The 19,490-nt window shown below is 41.3% G+C and overlaps 1 protein-coding gene across 3 annotated transcripts in view; it reads left to right on the forward strand.

Annotated features, from left to right (window-relative positions):
- Wdfy4 (WDFY family member 4) overlaps positions 1-19,490 on the forward strand; it is a 278,477-nt gene that overhangs the window by 132,870 nt on the left and 126,117 nt on the right. For all 3 annotated transcript variants that reach the window (XM_047553398.1, XM_047553397.1, XM_047553399.1), the window contains exons 37-39: positions 1,838-1,959; positions 3,547-3,732; positions 5,317-5,453. In XM_047553398.1, coding sequence (XP_047409354.1) covers positions 1,838-1,959; positions 3,547-3,732; positions 5,317-5,453 — 445 coding nt within the window. The remainder of the gene's footprint in view (positions 1-1,837; positions 1,960-3,546; positions 3,733-5,316; positions 5,454-19,490) is intronic.

Below are 19,490 nucleotides of genomic sequence, written 5' to 3' on the forward strand. Positions count from 1 at the left end.
ACAGGCATACACCACCATGCCCAGCTTGATTTAATTTTTTTGAGGCAGAAAATGCTAGCATTAAATGTACACATTGTTTTTTTATACTGACAGATTAACATTGATAAAGGTAATTCAAGTATGGAAAAATTATATAATACATTGTATTGTTCAAACAAGGAATAATTTTCTTTGCAGAAACACATACACACACACTATATATACACATGTATGTTAAAAAAGCAACAAAACAATACCTATCAGCATGCTTGCCTAAAAAAAGCTAACAGAAAAATATTTAAATAAAAACTCTTTTCTCCAAGTCCAAGTTTTGAAAAATATGTTAGATATCTGTGTATATTCCCTGTGTCTCCCTTTGTATGACAGTATGCATATATAGGTTGAGAATCTCTTAACCAAAATGCTTGACCCAGGACTAAACTCAAAATTCATGTGCTTCATATAAATTTTATATACATAACCTGAAGATAATTTTATCCCATACTTTTAGTGGACTTGTTTTAACTGGCACACATCACATGAGGTCAGGTGTGGAATTTTCCACTCATGGCATCCTGTCGGTACTCAAAACTTTTCATATTCTGGAGCATTTTGTATTTAGATTTTTAGATAGGGATGTTAAGTCTGTATCAGGTGTCACCATCTCCTCAGCATCATGCAGCTTACAAATATAATCTCTTATTAGGAGGGCCACACTGAGTGTAGGGAAAGAGAAGACTATACCATGTTACACTTGGTTCTTGTCCTTTTTATTGCTTTTATTTATCCCAGTACAAATTACAAGTTTGATCACTTAAATAAAAATCCCCCAAATCCTGTGGATGTGACCACTGAACATTATAAAACACTGGAGCTGACCTGTCCTTAAGTTCTCTGGGAAGCACTGGGGAGTCCTCCTAGACTAGAGGAGGCACTTGTCTTTTTATTTATCTGAAATGAAAGAACCTACTTTCAGGGTATGGTTAAATTTGGGGTGGTTTTTCTTTCTTCTTCACATTTCCAGAATTAAGCCCAATCCTTATTGAAAGCACAGGTGAAAAGAGCAGAATTCCTATTGGATTTGTGTGCTCAAAATGACACCCTCCTCAGAACTTTCTGTTACTTTTTTCTAGAAATTTTATGAATCAGGCATTCTCATATGTTGGCAATTTTTCATTTCTATGTTTGCTATTTTAAGTTCAATTTACAAATTTGCTGAGTGTTGACTCAGTGCGGGAGCCTGAGAGGGGCTCTGAAATGAGTGCATGTGGACATTCACATGATAGGGACTCCCGGATTCCTGGGGAATCTAATACATAACCACTGTGCCCCTACTTCGAACTGACTACATCATGTGTGGAACCCCAGCAAAATTAAAATGTAGGGCCTATATTCGAAATTTACCAAGAATTTAAATATGGTGATAGCAGAGTCCAAGTATGGGGCCCTTCCAAGTGCAGGACCCTGTGCAATTGCAGCTTGATTGGCCCCAGCTGCATTCAAAGTAGAACAAAATCATTGTCAAACAAAGGGAAATTCAGTTCCTTGTGAGTACGTAAGAAATGATCAGTTCTGATCGCAAGGAACCAGAAGAGGGTTCAGGGGCCTTCTGGGACCGTGAATAGGACTTCTCAAGAAGATAAGGGCTTCACATGAAGATAAGGTGTTTTCCAATTATCCAGAAAACCACCGTACAATATTTGCTGTGGAACTTAATATGCATTTTCTTTAACTTGATTTAAAACATTTTTCCATATTGATAAGTACTGGGTTTGAAAGATGGTGATTTGTAATAAAGAACCATGGAATAGTCTCAAACTTGAGTTTATAGTGAAAAAAAGAATCTCTTGTCTATTAGTTATCCAGAAGGATTTGGATTGGAACCCAAGCCTAGAATGACTCCTTATCATCAAGTCTTTCTTTCCCCAAATGAAGAAGTAAAAGAAAAAACAGAAGAAGACTTCCCAAGTTTGAGTGATGGTACATTTTATTTATTCTTTACTTTTTATATACGGGGTTGTGGATGGATAGTTGTATCTGCAGGGTTGCATTGTTCAGTCTGTCTTTCCCAAGTTAAAAAAAACAAATACTATTAAGGAAAATTTCAAAGATAGAAGAGGACTTTGGAAGTCCCAGAGTGATGTAGTAGCCCAGCAAATTAACATGGTAGAAAATAACACCAGAATGATTGTTGCATATTAGAAATAAAATGAAAAGGGATAGATGGATTGATGGATGGATAGAAAACTATGTGGGACTTAGTTCCTCTGGAAGCCTGGCCTACTTGTTTAAATTCCTGGGCATCTCACTTTAAGTTGAAACTGTCAGACCATCTTACCTAGCTCAAACCTTTGTGCCTAGTTATCCCTTAGCTCTGTTCCATAGAAAATGGGAAAGCAAAAAATAAATTCATTACTTTCTATATAAGACTTTTGGCTTAGCAGATTTTGTTCTTGGATTTATTGATGTCAACTCAAGTTAAAGGGATCATAAATTTATATACAACAAATGTGTATGTGTCTATCTAACCACATATATCTATTCATATATACACATATATCTATGTGCACACACACATACACACACACACACACACACACACACACGGCAGACAGTTCCCTGTGTTTGAGAGATTGCACACTCTATCTTTTGATTCAGGAAGTGGAAGCTTCACTAGGCCTTTTTTAAACCTCGGTTTACAACTGTGCCACTTTGTGATATCTTGTGATATAAAATCTCAGGCACAAGTGCCTCTGTGTTCTGGTCACATAGGTGCCCAAAAAAAGTGCTCAAAAATCTTGTGACTTTAAAGTTTATACAGACACAGTTTTAATCACAGCAAGAATGAATGCACTTTGTACTTGGATGACAGAACTGGACTGGACAACATCTACCTCTGTAGGGTAAGATAAAATACACTCTAGAAGGTTAGAACCAGAGAGTTACCCAGTGATTCAAGATCAGGAAATTTAGGCACAGTTTGGGGGACTGTAGATGTGGGTTCAGCAGGCAGAGTTGGCTTAGTAGTTTTGTCCAGATCTGAGCAAACCCAGGGAACTGAGGTGAGTGGGTTTGGGGAAGAATGATCCAATACTAGGAAAAAGGACTGAATTAGGTCCTGAGCTCCTGGTCACAGTCTAGAGCTTGAAATCTATTCCTCCGAGAGACCAACATGTATGAGGAGGTTGGAAGGAGCTATTTAGCAGGAGCTATCTTACTACATAGGGTCACACAGAGCAACTCTCTGGTATCCAACAGAATTGGCAGGGAATGTGGGGGAGAGATTCCCTCCCATCAGTCACTCTCTTTCAAGACCTGGACATGTCAGGCAGGTGTGACTTGTTGGTAAAAAGTTAGACGTAGGGAAAGGTCAGATTTTGTGGATGCTGGCAGCATGGTCAGCCCTGAGGCTCTATATGCTGACTGCTTCTGGCTGGAGTTCTCAAAGCTGGGGGTGATATTTAAGACATTAAGAAACATGGAGGTAAAATCCACCAGGATATGCCGTCTTTTAGCCCTCTCTGGGAGTGAGGCTGTCCTGATTGTGCCATGTGCTCTCTCTACTAGTCCAGCACAATATCCAGAAGACTGTGCAGACTCTCTGGCAGCGGCTCGTGGCTCAGAGGCGGCAGGCACTGGAGGACACCGTCAAGATCGATCTCTCTGTGAAACCTAGAGAGAGTGAAGTGAAGATTGAAGAGGTCACCCCACTCTGGGAGGAAACAATGCTCAAAGCCTGGCAGCATTACTTAGGTCTCTCCATTCAGTGCCAGGGGATAGGAACTTCTGGGTTTTATAAAGCCAGATTCCTTCAAGGTTCCACTTGAGACCCAGAGCCTTTTCTATTCAAACCGTAGTCTTATGCCTTTCATTGGGGTTTATATCATTGAAACCTTACGTATCTTTCTCACAGAGAAATGAAATGCTGCTTTCATCTTGGATGAAAGAAAGGTCACAAGTACCAACCAAACAAGTAGATTATGCTCTCTTAGAAGGGTGGGCACTGGGTCAGGGCCCAGGGCCCTGGAGTTCCAGGTCCTGCCCTGATGTTCACCTGCCAACTTTGAAACCTTGAACCAAATTATGCAGCACTGAGCCTTGAGTTTACTAATGCCTTCTCACTTAATGATGTGAATGACTTCATCCCCCAAATATTAATGTGATAGTGACTCAACACTTTTGCCCTCGTATTAGTTAATGAAGCTGCAGGGATATGGCCTTAATTTTGTTTTTAAGGAGGTCATTGCTCTCAAATTATGGCTCTTATCTTTAAGTCTTTTAGCATTACAAAATTCAGAGTGATTCGAGAGTTTACTTTTTTCTATGTAATTGTCCTGGATCATCCAGAGGTATAGAAACTTTATTTAACTGGCTTTCCAAATTAGTTCAGGTAAATATGTGTGTACATATCTGCCTTAGTCTATTTGTGCTGCTTCGAGAAAATATCACAGAATAGTCAATTTATAAATAATAAAGTTATTTGCTCACAATTCTGAATTCTAGGAAGTTTAAGATATAGGCACCAGAATATTCATTGTCTGGTGAAGGCTCTTTTTTGCTTTCAAAATGGCACCTTGTTGCTACATCCTCTGGAGGGGAGGAACACTATATCTTCACATGGTAAAGGGTTGAAAGAGAGAAAGGACCCAAACTACTTTCCTCCAGTCCTTTTATAAGGCACAAATCCATTCGGAAGGGCAGAGCCCTTAAAACAATACACTTAATACAACCACAGTGGGAATTGAATACCAACATAAAATTTGGAGGGAATATATTTAAACTATAGCAGTAATTATATACATACATGTAAAAGTCGAAACCAAAGCATCAGATTCCACTTTAGGGAAAAGTGTAATAAAATTGAATACATATACCCAAGCAAATACAGTGGAATAAAATGGCAAGATGGACCTTAAACTTACAAGTGACTCTCTTTGGGCCAACAACAATACATTGAGCAGTTTCTGTGTTCTAGGTCCTTTATACACATAATTTTGTGTAATCTTCATGACACCCCAGTGACTTTACATACCATTATTCCCATTTTACAGGATGAGAAAACCGAGGCATAACAACTTAGCTAACTTATCCAATGTCTCACTCTGAGTCAACAAGTGGTGGAGCTAGGAGCTTAAACCAGGTCTGGTGACCCCAAAGCCCACACTGTGTTTCATAGCCCAGGATGCATTAGAATATGGTAGTGCGAGCTATATCTTGGGCTGTTTCCCTACTGGATTTAGGCACACTATGCTTGTGTCTCCTGACAAGCCAGCTATCAAAATAGTGTATGTTCTCCTTTCAACTTCAACTCTAATATTCTTTGCTTCTCTGCCCCAGCATCTGAGAAGAAGTCACTGGCCAGTCGCTTGAGTGTCACACACCAAAGCAAAGTTGCTTTGTGGAGTGGGAGCCTGTCCTCAGCCATGAAGCTGATGCCTGGGCGGCAGACCAGGGACCCTGAGTGCAAAGCAGAGGTGAGCCCAGACTCCTTTTCCTTAGAGATTCTCAGGTATTAGCTACAAACCTCATGAGTCTCTTTTCTGTTGTCTATCCCTGAACATGATCTAATTCCATGTTCTTTGAGTGCCTAAGGGTGCATGTGTGCTTTACCAGTTGAGGTTACATGTAATGAAGCCAGGTGTTAGGCAGGTTTTAACTTGAAGTGAAGATAGGCTCCCCTTTCATGCCAGGAGCGGGTGTTCCTTATGGAATTAAAAACTAAGTTGGTTCTTTTTCACTTTCTTTTTTGGAGTTAATGTGTGTTCAGAGGACACTAGCCTGATGTTCAGCAGGACCTGGGTGTGTAAGCTCATCCAGGGGGACTGAATCTGACTAGAATCCAGGCAGACTGAATCTGACTAGTCTAGGTGGCTCCATTTCTAGGAGACACAGTGGTGGGCCTGCTTGATTGTGTGGGGCAGAATCATTGGAGTTTTTCTAATCTAGTTTTTGAAAGCTATGTAAAAAATCATCCTAAAATTCAGTGACTCCAAAGAATTTGGAGCACAATTAGACAATAGGGTCTCTGTTCCATGATGTCTACAGATCAGTTGGTATCTGAATTAGTCAGTTTTTCATCAATTTTCCAAAATACTGAATAAGAACAAATTAAAAGAGGAAGTTTATTTGAGTTCACAGTTTCAGAGGTTCAGTTCATAGCTGACCAATTCCATTGTTCTGGTCCTGAGTTAAGTAGAACATCATGGCAGAACAGTGTGGCAGGAAAAAGGCAGGAAAACTGATCACCTTATAGTAACCAGGAAGCAGAGAGAAGGTGGGGGGAGTGGAGCCAGGGACAAAAAGGTATAATCCCTAAGGCATCCCTGCAGTGATCCACTTCTTCCAACTATGCCCCACCTGCCTATAGTTACTCCTCAGTAATCCATTCAAATTATTAGTCCATCAAATGTATTAACCCACTGATTGGGTTATATCTTTCATAATATAATCATTTTACATCTTGTATTAACACAGGAGCTTTGGGGGGACACCTTATATCCTATAACCATAACAGGATCTTCAAGGGCTCAAATACACATCTGGTGGTTACTGCTGGCTTTAGGTTGGGACTTAAGCTGGAACTTTGACTGGAACACCTACACATAGCCTCTCCATGTAAATTGGGCTTCCTTGCATCAATGGTGGCAGGGTTTCCAGAGGTAGTGATGAAAGCGTGGGTGCAGGGGGAGAGAATGAATGACAACACAAACCCAGAAGAAGCCATACTGCTTTTTATGACCTCTCTTCAGATACCACATTGTTGAGACAGGCATAACGATTTGCTCAGGTTCAAGGCAAGAGAACTGGATTCCACCTCCCATGTAGGAGAGGCAAATTTCTACAAGAACATGTGGGAAATACTGCTGAGGCTCTTTGAAAACACAGTCAGGCATGTATTCCAATGCTGGGGTCATGGACTTATCTTTAGAGGCAGACTATGATTGCAACTGGACATAATCTTAGGATCAGGAGACTCTGAGGCAAATTCCTTAATTTCAATGAGTTTATCTCCTTATATATATTGGGACACATCACTAAGTGAAGAAGAAGGGGGAACCCAGGGAGATGGAGCAGATAGCTGACATGATTGTACCTCTCAGCCCATACAACTCTGGGAAAAGAGGTGAACCCCAAGCTCCACCTGCTCAGAATGAGTAGTGGTCAGTTACTAACTGGGAGACACAGTCAACAAATAGGGAGAAGGAAGGAGTAAAAGGCTGCCTACAACTGTCCAGGAAACTGGGAAAGGAGGCTTTCTTCCTGCCAAAACCCAGGAATCATAGGCTTCCAGGGAACATGGAGAAAGAAGCCAGATATGGAAGAGAAGACCAGAAATGAGCCTGGTTGGGCTGCCCTGCCACTTGGTGCTGTGAACTGAGGAAAAAGCCTGCTTCTCATTCAGGCTGTGTTCTGAGGGGCACTGGTGTTTTGAAGGCATTTCTCATTCATCTGTTTAATAAATGTTTATATTAAGTACTTACTCCATGCCTTGTTCTATGCACTGAGGATATAGTAGAGAACGAAACTGATATGTTCTCTGCATTTATGGAGCTGCATTCTAGGGAGTGAAGGTAGATGATAAGTACACAGATGAATCTGTAAATGTTGGGGATGTGGCTTGCAAGGAGGAAAAATTCAGCAGTGTAAAGAGAAGAAGGTGGAGAGAGAGGAGACCAGATATTTAGATGGAGGAGGTCCACAAAGCTGTTTCTGTCAAGGGGTTATTGGAGACACCAAGAGACTTGAGGAAGAACATGATCCAAGTGGGGTTCAGAGAAAGAACAGGTCAGGCTGAGAGGACATAGCACTGAGGCAGGCACATACATACTGGGTGTCCCAAGGAGCAAAGGCTTGTGTGGCTTCTCTGAGATGGCAGAGGCATCTACAGACTCTCCAGCTTCCAGGCAGCCATGGGGAATGTATCCCTCAGTTTTTATCACCAGGAAGAACCATGCTTCCAGCAACTCAGTGGAAGAGATTTTGTAAGTGATGGTGTTTTTCTCTTGGATCTGGAATATGGACAGTCAGAAGCTTAGAGAGATAGGCATGGTCCAGCTTTTGTAACTGCACACAAGTCATGGGATAAAGTTCTGTAAAGCACACACATATATGCATGCACACACACACCATTCCCTTGACACCTACCTTTTCCTTGATCTTCACTTTCTCTTTAACTTGATTATTTCTATATCCTTTCAACAACTTAAAGTATTCTGAGCAGTTTTAAAAACAAATTAATTTTTGAAACAAAGGGTACTATGCTTTAATTTTAAAAAATTAAACTTTGAGGGGAGGCAGGCTACAGCAGTAACTTGGTCTGGGCTGGACACAGGGCTTCCCATTTAGCAGGCCCTTAAAGAATGAGCGTGGAGGGGTTCAGGAAGGAGTAGAAGGCTCCCCCTCCTTTCACTGAAATGAAACTCACCAGCCTTCAGACCCCACATCCATCACTCATCTCCATGAGCTGCCTTTGTCGCTACCAGAAGGCACAAGTTCTCAGGTACATATGTACACTGTGATGTCATAGGATAAGAGCATCAACTATTTGCCCTGGGGTCTGTTTAATTATTTTTAAAAATTAATTTTGATTATTACAGCTGATTACACCTCAGTGAGCAATGTAATTGATATTTTCTAATGTATCCCAAGGAACATTTTGTACAACACGCTTTTTGTTGTTGAAGGTTAAAGACTCCGTTATTGGTTTTTCCCTAAATATGCCCACATCATTAGTCCCTCCAGTGAGGAGGTCGCCATCTGGAAAAAGCAGCATGGAGACATTATTCAGGCACAAGTGCATGAAATTGGTGTTTTTGCATCTTCTGTCTCTCTTCTGGAAAGAAGAGGCTTGTAATTAAAGGAGTTGATATTGGAGGAAGCATTATTCATTTGGTGTTATTCCTTATCATGTCAGCCGCTGACAGCTCTATAGCACTGATAAATTGTTCCAGGGAGTGAGACATATGATATAGGATTCATAATTTCTCTTACCTATCTTCATTTTCAATAGAAAATGTTTTCTTCTTGGCAGGTGAACTGAACTTTGAAGCAAGGTCTATTTGACAGATGCTATTTTTAAATAGATGCTGTTTCTTCTTTTTCCCTAACCCCAATTCTCAGTCCCTTCTGGATTCAAATTGTGAAGTCATAGTCTCTAGCATGGCAAAGGGTGTGGGTATTAACCTGCTGGACAGAGGATGTGTACTCGGGCTTTCTTGAGGTCACCAAAAGCCAACTCAGGGTGTTCTAGAATCCACTTCATCATGTGCACTCATGGCTTGGAGAAATCCAAGGTGCACACTCTAACTAGCCATTTCTATTCCTAGCAAGGATTGTGGCTTTGCTGTCTGCTCGATTTCAGATGTCCTTGCCAGGGATGTGGGAAGTGTGCATTAAGAAGGTTCTGTGGAACTCTGCAGAGCATAAGAGGAGAAAGAGCCAGAGGATATAGGGGTGGGAATACAGGGCTACTTTTAGCCCCTAAAAGGGTGAGAGTCCCCTGGGTGGACAGAGTCCTAACCTGTGTCTTGATTGTGAGCTAGACTTTATCCCTGGGACCAACTGTCCTCTGTAGATGTGTGGACAGCTGGGTTCCACACGAATAGGGAGGCCCCAGGCTACCCTTCAACCAAAACTCTGATGTTGCATAGAGGAACTCAATATCCCATGCAGGAAGGCTGGCCCCATGTCCACCACACATCCATGGTTTTGGAGATGGATGGGAGAGCTTCCATTTCCTATTTTCAATGCCATTTATCAGAAAATTAAAATGGCTTATGGAAGGAAGTTGGGACCCTATAAGAATTAGCAGAAGGGAAACTGGAAGGCACCAGAAGCCTGAGGCTGACACACTGGGGTTGCTAAAATACCACAGATGTTTTTGGAGCAGTTCTACCTTTGCCCTGGCAAGGACAAGAGAGCATTAGACATTTGCCTGAGATGCCCTGGGGTTCCTCTAAAAATAGCCTCTTGCCCAGACGCACTCATCCACCAGCAGTGCCATCCACAACCATCTGCTTCTTACCTGGTCAGGCACCAGGCCTGCTCTCTCCCAGCCCCAGCCATGAAGCCAGCACTGTCTCCAGAGGAGGACAAGGTGCTGATTGAAACCAGCAAACTGGTAACAACTTCATTAAGAGCAGCCCTTCCTGAGGTCCTTGGCAAAGGATGTGACATTTGTGACCATCCACCTTGAGCACTTCACTCATTATCTCTTTAAAACAAATCCTTGTGGAAAATTTCAAACATATACTAGAGAAAATAATAACGATGATTCCCTATGTATCTATCCATCACTTCAACAATGTTAAGCGCCTGATCAGGCTTATGGCCTCCCTATCGCTACCCATTTTCAGGATTCTGCCTTGAGCAATTCTGAAGCAGCATCCTAGACAGTGAATCTTTACAGGTGTAAATATTTCTGTATACTTGTTTTCTCTTTAAAGAAATTATGAAAGTCGAATAAAAATTGCACAAAAAATTGCAGAACTCGAAGGCTCTGGTGATTGTCAGGGCGGTGATCAAGCAGTTCCTGGTCTTTGCTGCCATGTTTGTGTCATCCCCTGCTAACGAGGGGCAATGATCTTACTGGGGCCATGGCATGTTGAGTCACAGAGAATCACCTGTCACACTTCTAGGAAAAGAGAAAAAGAGGTCTGCTGATGGCAAGGCTTCCTTTTAGTTTAATGCTTTGACTTCTCTGGGTTTGTAGAAGTGAATAGCACTTGAGGTAAGCCTCGGATTTTATCCTTTGGGACTCAAAAGTGCATGACCTGAAGAGCTCTAGAGGTAAGAATGGATTTTCAAAACTAGCCAGAATGGGAAGTGAATGGTAGAGTGGAGGGGAAGAGCCAAGAAGTCAAAAGGTAATTGTGAAAATAGAGATCAGAATTCTCAGAGATGTCCTGTTATAAAAGAGATAAAGATGAACACATTTAAGAGTTTGCAGGAACTTTTAAAACCTGGAATTCAGAAGATCACTGCACTGTATATTTTTACATATGTGTGTAATAAATGCAAGATAATGTTGGTGGGCGAGAGAGAGAGAGGGCTTCTATAGGAGATGAATGTGACTTTAAAAGAGATGTTTGGGAACAGGTGACCTAAATTTGGAGGAACATTAAGAGCAGGAGGACTTCTAAAATTGGAGAGGCAGAGAGAGGGACACCTTGGTATTGTGTTCTCACTGGCATGGTGGAAGAGTAGAAAGAACATGTCATGCTCACAGATCAAGAGATGAGCAGACTAGAGGGACAAAGAAATTGAAAACTAGAGAAGCACCCCAAAACCTGAATACATGAACTTTATAAGGAATTGCAGTTGTGTACTGTTGGAATACTCTGTTGTGTTTGATGTAGGAAAAGTTATGTGAGCAAATAATTAAATGGTATGCCTTTACTCCATGTACAAACAGAGAAACAACATGTATCCCATTTGATTACAATAAAAATAAATTTTAAAAAAATCAGAAGCAAAATAATTTATACTTGGAAAGTATAAATTGATTTACTGGTGTGACTTATGTTACTAAGATCTTCTGCTAACTGGGATCTTGATTTTCTTAATTATGGTGGGCAAGGCTGCCAAAGATTTACTTTCCCCAGATGCTTTTCCAGAGATAAGTGACCCCAAAGTACTGCCGCTCTCCACAGCCTGGTCTTGGAACTCTTGGAGCTCTTTTTCAGGTTGTCTGAACCAGGATTCTTTCCAGAAAGGACTTCCATTATGCTCTGGTTGTGGTTGGTATTCTGAGGATAGAAAGAGAAAAATGATGAAGTCCAGTGTTTTATTTTTAAACATCAGAAGTTTCCTTTCTCACTTGGACTAAAAAAGTACATATAGCATGTGTCTTGCAGAGAGCTGTACTGCAACATCACACCCAAAATGTGTGAATGTGGCTCAGTGCCAGGTGATGAAGGCAGGGGTGATGAAGTGGGGACCCCTGCAGGGCTATGGAAACCTAGCCACGGCTTTGGAGGTGGAGGAGAAGGGAGAGAATTAGCTCTTTAGGCTTTCTTCCAGTCTGGTCACTTAACCAGGGACTCTTTTTCTCATTTCCTCTCTTCCCTGGACTGACACACACATGAGTACACCATATACACACACTCTTACATTCAGTTCTATAAACCCACCCATGCCATCAGTGAGAAGTAAGCTGGGAAGAGCTGGTTTGAACAAGAGGCTCCATATCATAACTGCTCAGGAATAGCATAACCACGTGTCATTTAATGAGGATACATTCTCAGAAATACATCCTTCAATCAGGTGATTTGTTGTTTGAACATTATGGAGTACCCTTACACAAACCCAGATGGTATAGTTACAACACGCCTGGTCTGTATGGCAGATATATGGTACCACTAGTACTGTCAGCACCACAATGAACAAAACAACATGATTAAGTCAAGCACAAGGTAAAATGATACAGTCAAGAGATATGGTAAACGTGAGCCAGATGAGGCTGCTGCTGGTGTGACAGAGTGTACTGTTTTATAGGCGATGTTTTTATAAGTAGAAGGAATACAAACTAAAATAACTATTAAAAGAAGAGTATGATAAATACATAAATGAGTTACCTAGTTGTTCATAATCACTATCGAGTATTATGTACTGTACATAATTGTGTGTTCTGTACTTGTATAGCTCCGGCTGCACAGTTGGATTATTTACACCACTAACGTGAGCAATGTGTGGTGCTACAACAACTGGTCAGTTACGGTATTAATAGGTAATGGTAATTATTCAGCTCTCTTATGATCTTATGAAAGCAATGTTGTATGTGTGGTCTGCTGTTGGTTGGAAGCTGTCATGCCACACATAACTGTAGTTTCTCACAGCAGAGGTTTTGTAAAAACAGCAGCGACCCATCACAGTTTTAGCATCCAGAATAGGTGGGTGGGACAGCATCAGGCTGATGGAAGACAGTGACCAATTTTTTCCATTTTAAGCAAGTCTTAAGTGTCACTAGTCTATCACAAGTCCCTGTTACAGGAGTTTGAAAAATAGATGTAAATGAACAAAGCAAACACTGATACCTTTAATGATGTTTCTTTACCAAGTGCATCATTTGTGAGACATCTTTATCTTCATAATAGAAGGATAATTAACATCACTAATTATCTAATTAAGTTCATTAGGCATCCACCAACAGTGCACCGTGAAGTTGACATTATGTTCTACTGTCAACAAATGCTTTTGATTTCTTAGGAAGTAATTAAAATGTAAATTAGCATGCGATTATATGCACAGGGGAAGTTTTGAATCAGATATTCATTTCAAAACTGCTTAGAGCAACATAGTTTTTTTTTCTTCTTCAATAAAAGCAGTCATTTTGCTATTAGCAGTGTATATTAAAGTTGCCATTCGGCTCTTCAACGTTTGAATAATAGCGAGATTTTGTACTACATGACACGGAGCGCTGAGTTGATATATTTGTTGTTGTGCTTTGTGGGTTTTTTTTTTCTTATTTGATCATTTTATTTAATATGTTTGTTTATGGTGTGTCCTTTGTGTTCAAAACAGAACACAGCTGATTTTTTTTTCTGAAAAATTCCTGTAAATTTAAATCCTCTAGCCAAGCTTGCACTTTAAAGATATTTTAGGGAAAATCTTTTAATGTATCCTTCCTGTCAGTTAGGTTGGGGAATGTAATCAATGATGGATAAGAGTAGGTTAGGTATGTTCCCCTACCTACCCACGAGAGAAACAACTTATCAAACTTGTGGTACAGCCGTTCTTGATTCCAACCAAGTTTACATTTTTTCCTGATTTCTTTGGGCAGGCCCTTAGTTTCTGATGAATCATGATATCTGGAATGAGCATACTAAATGCAATAGCATCCTTAGGTTAAGACTCTTCCTGGAATATCACCAAGTCCCTGGATATCTATGAAAAAGAAAAAATCCCCAAGATAGAAGCCACCAAGTCCAAAACCCCAGTGCTTTCATCCTTTGAATAATCCAGAGTGAATTCTGTAATGCCCTTCTCTTACTAAAGAAGACAGCCCAAGACAGGTGATGCCCTCTTTGTCATCATCCCTCATGAAAATACTGGGTCATTTAAGCATTGAGCTGATGTTATCTGACTCAGGTGAAAAGGAAAATTCTCCTGTCATGATATCTGACTCCCTCAATCTCTTCTTGGTTGGGTTTTCCAGGGTTGGTTGGTGCTGAAAGGTCCCTTGCTTTGTGTAAAGATTTCAGACAAATGCGCAGAATGTAGAGGCCTAGCACAGATTGTCTTTTCCCCTTGAAAGTATCAAGTTAGAACCTGGCTACCAATAGAGGTAGCTGAACCACTGGCTGTCCATTGTTGTGGGTGAAGGCAGATATCCTGATGGTCCACACAGATTGCATCTGGTCTCCCAGGGTGTGCAGGCATCATGATTACACCACAAGTTAGGGTGGACATGAGACCTCTGCCCTGCAGTGAGCTGTGGCATCACCATCCAGCCCACAGACCTGCACCAGGACCAGGGATCCCTAGAAATGAGATAGGCATCTATGGGGTGGGCCCTGACTTCTTCCAAGCTTTTTGGTAAACTCTTAGTTGTGCTGTGGTCTGCATCCATCTGAGAAAGGTCACCTTCTTCTCAGTCATCCACCAAGAGGGGCTCCTCTAGCTTATTCATGAAAATTACAATGGCCAGCTGGAAAGACCCCCAAAATAACCTGAGAATTCCACTGTTAAAATCAGATAATGCTGATCTGATGTGCGGCAAACAACCACCTTGTCTAGCCAATAGAATTTTCTCTACCAGGATTTTCCTTTTGGATTTTTTTTTTTTTTTTAACTTACTATAAAATGTAGCCTACCATGTTATGACAGGTTAGTAAAATCCACATGCAAAATGAATTATCAGCAGCAGCAGTAATATGCTTTATCCCATGATTGCAGTCTTTTCTCTTGTTACCTGAATTCTTCCTTGCTCAAAATGTCACTAAAGGTTAATGCTCACTATAGGCTTCATCACCTGTGAGTGGTAGAAAGTCACCTCTGACTACTTGGTCATTCAGTATCACGAGAGCTGGGGTTAAAGCTGTTTCCTTGAACCCATCCAGAAAGCAAGCACTGAGGTTAGGCAAGTTTCAGAAATTAATGAAATATTCTCCACCTGAGGTAACCACTGCCCCTTGAAAGGTGTATTGTATCTAAATCATACTTTTACAAGTACTTAGGGAAAGACAATCAGTTCTTGCTCCAAAGACTTCTACCCAAACAGACATGCCTAGTCTGAAAAGTTAACTAGATTTTCTCACTCCGCTCTGCTGGTTATTTACTGGTTCTTTTTTCTTTTTCTTCTTCTTTTAATTATTTTATTAAAGTCAGGTTAGTTGTGTTTATTTCTATATACACTGAATGTCATGGAGAAATATTTTAGTGACTTGATGTCCCAGTCTGCAATTCAACTCCAGTATTTTAATGTCTGTAACACTTTACCATATAAAATTCAATGCCTACATTTATTGAGTATACATAGGTTGCTTGCTAAGAATGTAAAGATTAATAACACATAATCCCTAATTTAAGGAGTCCATGTGGTGTGGTATCTCCCTAGTTAGATGGCATGCAAGAAGAGTCACAGTGGATGGGTTTCAGGAAAACAAAAGTGTGTATGTACAAAGAATTTAATAATTATAAACAGATTTGAAATTGATCAAAGAAATCTGGCAATATAAAGGAAACCTGGGGTGAGTTCTTTTTGAAGAGTAAATATAGTCCTTTATTTGAAAGGATAATTATACCCAGGATCTATTTTAGGTTTGAATTTGTATATACTAGGTTTCCTGATGAGAGGTATACCTGCAATCTGAAAACTGAATTGTGGTGGGGGCAAGATATTTTCATCCCAGGAAATGCTTTCTATTTTTAAGTCAGGATTTACAAAGGAAACACATTTTTGTTCATTTCTCTTAATTTAAATATTTAAAACTTAATGTATTCATCAATGCAAAAAAAATGTCTTAGCGTTCCAAAAGACAGAAGTGTCCCAAACTATATAAATGATAAAACGGCAGATGGTCGTGGAGTGGAGAATCAGTCTGGGGCCCTCCTGAGGCGCTCCTGCCATTCACAACCCGCTAGGCGCCCCGCTCGCAGCCCCGCCACCGAGGCGCCTGTCGCGTGAGTTACAGCCGCGTTCTCGCCCTGGGACCCATCTATTATGAGAAACCATTTTGGTTAATTAAAAAAGTCTTTCAAAGTCTCAGAACAGGAAGTTCAGAAATTTTCTTCTCTTTGCCCTCCTTGATGGGGGTTGGTAAAAACTTGGCTTGCTGGCCTAACAAAGGAGGGAGGACAGATTGAACGTGGAGGGGAGAGTGGGACAGCAGAAGAAAGCATTCAGGTCCAGTTGCGGGTGGCCCAAGAGTATCAGAGGTCCCTGGGCTTACCTAGTATAGCAGAACTGATGAAGAAAATCGCTGAGATCCTTGAGTAAAATGAAAGGTGTGATTGAACAAGCCAGGGTAGGACCAGTTTTCAATTAGTGGATTTCTGCATCTAGGACCCACTGTATGGACTTGGGTGACAATGGAGTAAAACAGATAATGCACCTTCTCTCTGTTTGAAGGGAAATAGCCTGGAAGCAAAAATGAATAGATGAGAAAATAGTAGGTAACATGAAATGAACTGAATATACGATCTACTAGACACTGCCTGGTGATTGCTGTAGTTTGGAAGGTGTGCTACTTCACCTGGGAAGTGATAATGTGCTGAAAGCAAGGAAGAACCCTCCAATTGCTGGAGATGAGATCTTGGAGAGGACCATCTAGCCCTAAGACTTGAGGATGGGCATGACTTCGTATGCTGAGAAGAGAGAGAGATCCTTTGGCAAAGCACAGAGATCAAATAGAGGAGTTTGATCTTCCTAGGGAGTGAAGGAGGGTGGTGAAAACCAGTTGCCAAGCACCATCTGAAGTTTTTCAGGGGATTCGGAGGGTCAGTCTATGCCTTTGACTCCATTTCCATTCATCTCTAACTCTCCATTGGTTATCTTCTAAACACCCATTCCTACTCTGAGCAGGTCTGCCTGCAACATTCCACGTGCATTTATTGATTTCCTATAATATCCCAGGCCTTTGGGTTAAGGCTGAAGGATACTGATGAGAAAAGATACAGTCCCTGATTTCAAGGCCCTCCCTCTAAGACTTTTCACTTCTGAGGCAAGTGAAAAAATTATGATGTAATAGGAGGTTTCTAGAAGAGAAAGAGCCTAAGTAGGTTTTAGAGGAGCTTGACCTGAGATTCAGAGGAATAGCAGGAGGAAAAACAATGTAAGGACAGATTGGTGGTGAGGGAGAGGCCCCTACAGATGCAAAGGGACATTCTGCCTTGTGGGTCAGTTGATGGCTTGAAATTGCTGGACTATTGTATCTCGTTTATCCTAACTTAATTTTATGTATTTGTTTGTATTCTGACTCACTCTCCAAAAGATTTATAGCACTTTTAAATGAGGATACTTGCAATAAAATAAAGAAATGAGATCAGGAAAAAATAGTAATAGAAGAAAGTCAATTCCTGGAAAATTGAGATCATAAATATTCAATCTATAAAGACTTAGGTTTGGTGTCAGTGCTGGGTCCAGCTTTCTGGCCGCCATCATGGACTGGGTGGCAGGAGAGTCCACACATTGATTCCTCATCTATGCTGTACTTCTTCCAAGAGGCAGGTCCTGGACTTGAGAGCAGGGATGTTCAGTAAACAAAGCAGATGGCCCCTGCCTAGCAGCTTCCTTTGCAACACCCTATCTTCATGTCACCTCCACTTCAAGTTTTTAAAGATCAGACTTAATAATGTCATGTTCCTGATCAAAACTTGTCAATTGGTCCCACAATGTCCAGTGTAGATTCAGACCCATCACCACGCAGTAAGAAGCCTTGTTTAGCTGACCTTAAGTATGTTTCCAAGTTCATTTCTTGCCAGAGTCCTGCACAGTCTTTGCTCCCATCAAGCCCACTTCCCTATGTTGTAATAACGTATCCTTTATTCTTCCATTCCTACGTTTGGGCAAATGTGGTCCTGTCTGCTTGGATTCCTCCCCAGCCCACCCTCTCCCTCTCCCCTTACCTCCCAGCTATTGCAAAAACCAGGAGTACTTCAAAGAATACTGTCCCTTCTGACAGCTTGCCAAGTCTTCTCTAGTCTGGCCATGACCCTGAGGGACTCCCCTCTGTAAAAGAGTAATTTCCTTATTACCCCATACAAATAGTTTCAAATCACTGATGGGCAAGCTCTGTACCCTGCTCATCTCCAAGGCCCTGGGGCCAGTACAATACCTAGACTAGGGCAGGTGCTGGGACTCATGGACTGAAAAGAGACTATGAGGAAGAAACCAGGTCTACCTGTTTTTCACACACAATGGCTGCATCTATGAGGGCCCAACCTAAAGAAGTAGAAAGGTTTCCATCTACCAGGTTACTTGGGAACTTCATGTAGCCCAACAGGGGCTTCTATACTGGCAAGTCCCTGCATGGTCCCAAGAGTGCCAGGTGAGCAGACAGATGCACCATCCTGAAGAGCAGGTTGCAGTGGGCAGCCCTCAAGGGATTCTGCTATGGGCCCAGGTAGCAGCAATGCTGTCCTCAGGGGTCAGCTCAAAGATTCTATGCTGGAGACTGGCAGTGACCTGAAGGTCCTGGCTAATGTTGTTGCTCTCCTTAAAGACTAAAAAGGAAACTTCCCAGTAAACTCCAGTCTCTGCCTACTCTCTGAGAAATGTCTGTTGTGGTATTTGGGTGCCTCAGTGCCTGACATTATTTGAAGTGAAAGCACCTGTACATGTTGGGTAGCCTTAGCCAAAAAATCCCAATTTCAGTTTCTCCAAGGTCCAAACCTTTTGAACACTGGCATGTTGTTACTAGTGGAAGGTTCCAAACCTGACTTTGTGACAGGTCAAATTGTATGAAATTACTTTCAGGTTATGCAGATAAGGTATATACAAAATATAAATGAGTTTCATGTTTGTATACATGAGATAACCCCAAGATATCTCATTATGTATGTGCAAATACTCCAAAATTCAGAAAAATCCAAAATCAGAAACACACTGGTCCCAAGCATTTTGGATAAGAGGTATTCCACCTCTATCAGTCCTCTCAGGCTGCCATAAAAATATACCACACACTGAGCAGATTAAACAACAAACATTTCTGTTTTCACGGTTCTGGATGATAGAGGTCCAAGAACAAAGTGCCAGAGGATTGGTTTGGTGTCTTTTGGAGCTCATTTTGATTCCTTCTTGTTTTATACATGGCTCTTTCTGGTTATGTGCCCCTGGTGCCTCTTACTCTTCTTCCAAGGATCCCAGTCAGATTGGATTAGGGCCCATGCTAATAGCCTCGTTTAAGCTCAGTTACCTCCTTAACGGCCCTGTCTCCAAATGCAGTCACCTTCTGAGGTGATAGAGGTTAGGATTTCAATATATGAGCTTATGGGGGAGGACACAGTTCAGTCCCTAACAGTGTGCCTCCTGATTAAGGGAAGGTGTTTCCATGGGTTGCAGATCCCAGGGT

This window comes from Sciurus carolinensis, chromosome 5 (genome assembly GCF_902686445.1).
Source record: "Sciurus carolinensis chromosome 5, mSciCar1.2, whole genome shotgun sequence".
NCBI lineage: Eukaryota > Metazoa > Chordata > Mammalia > Rodentia > Sciuridae > Sciurus > Sciurus carolinensis.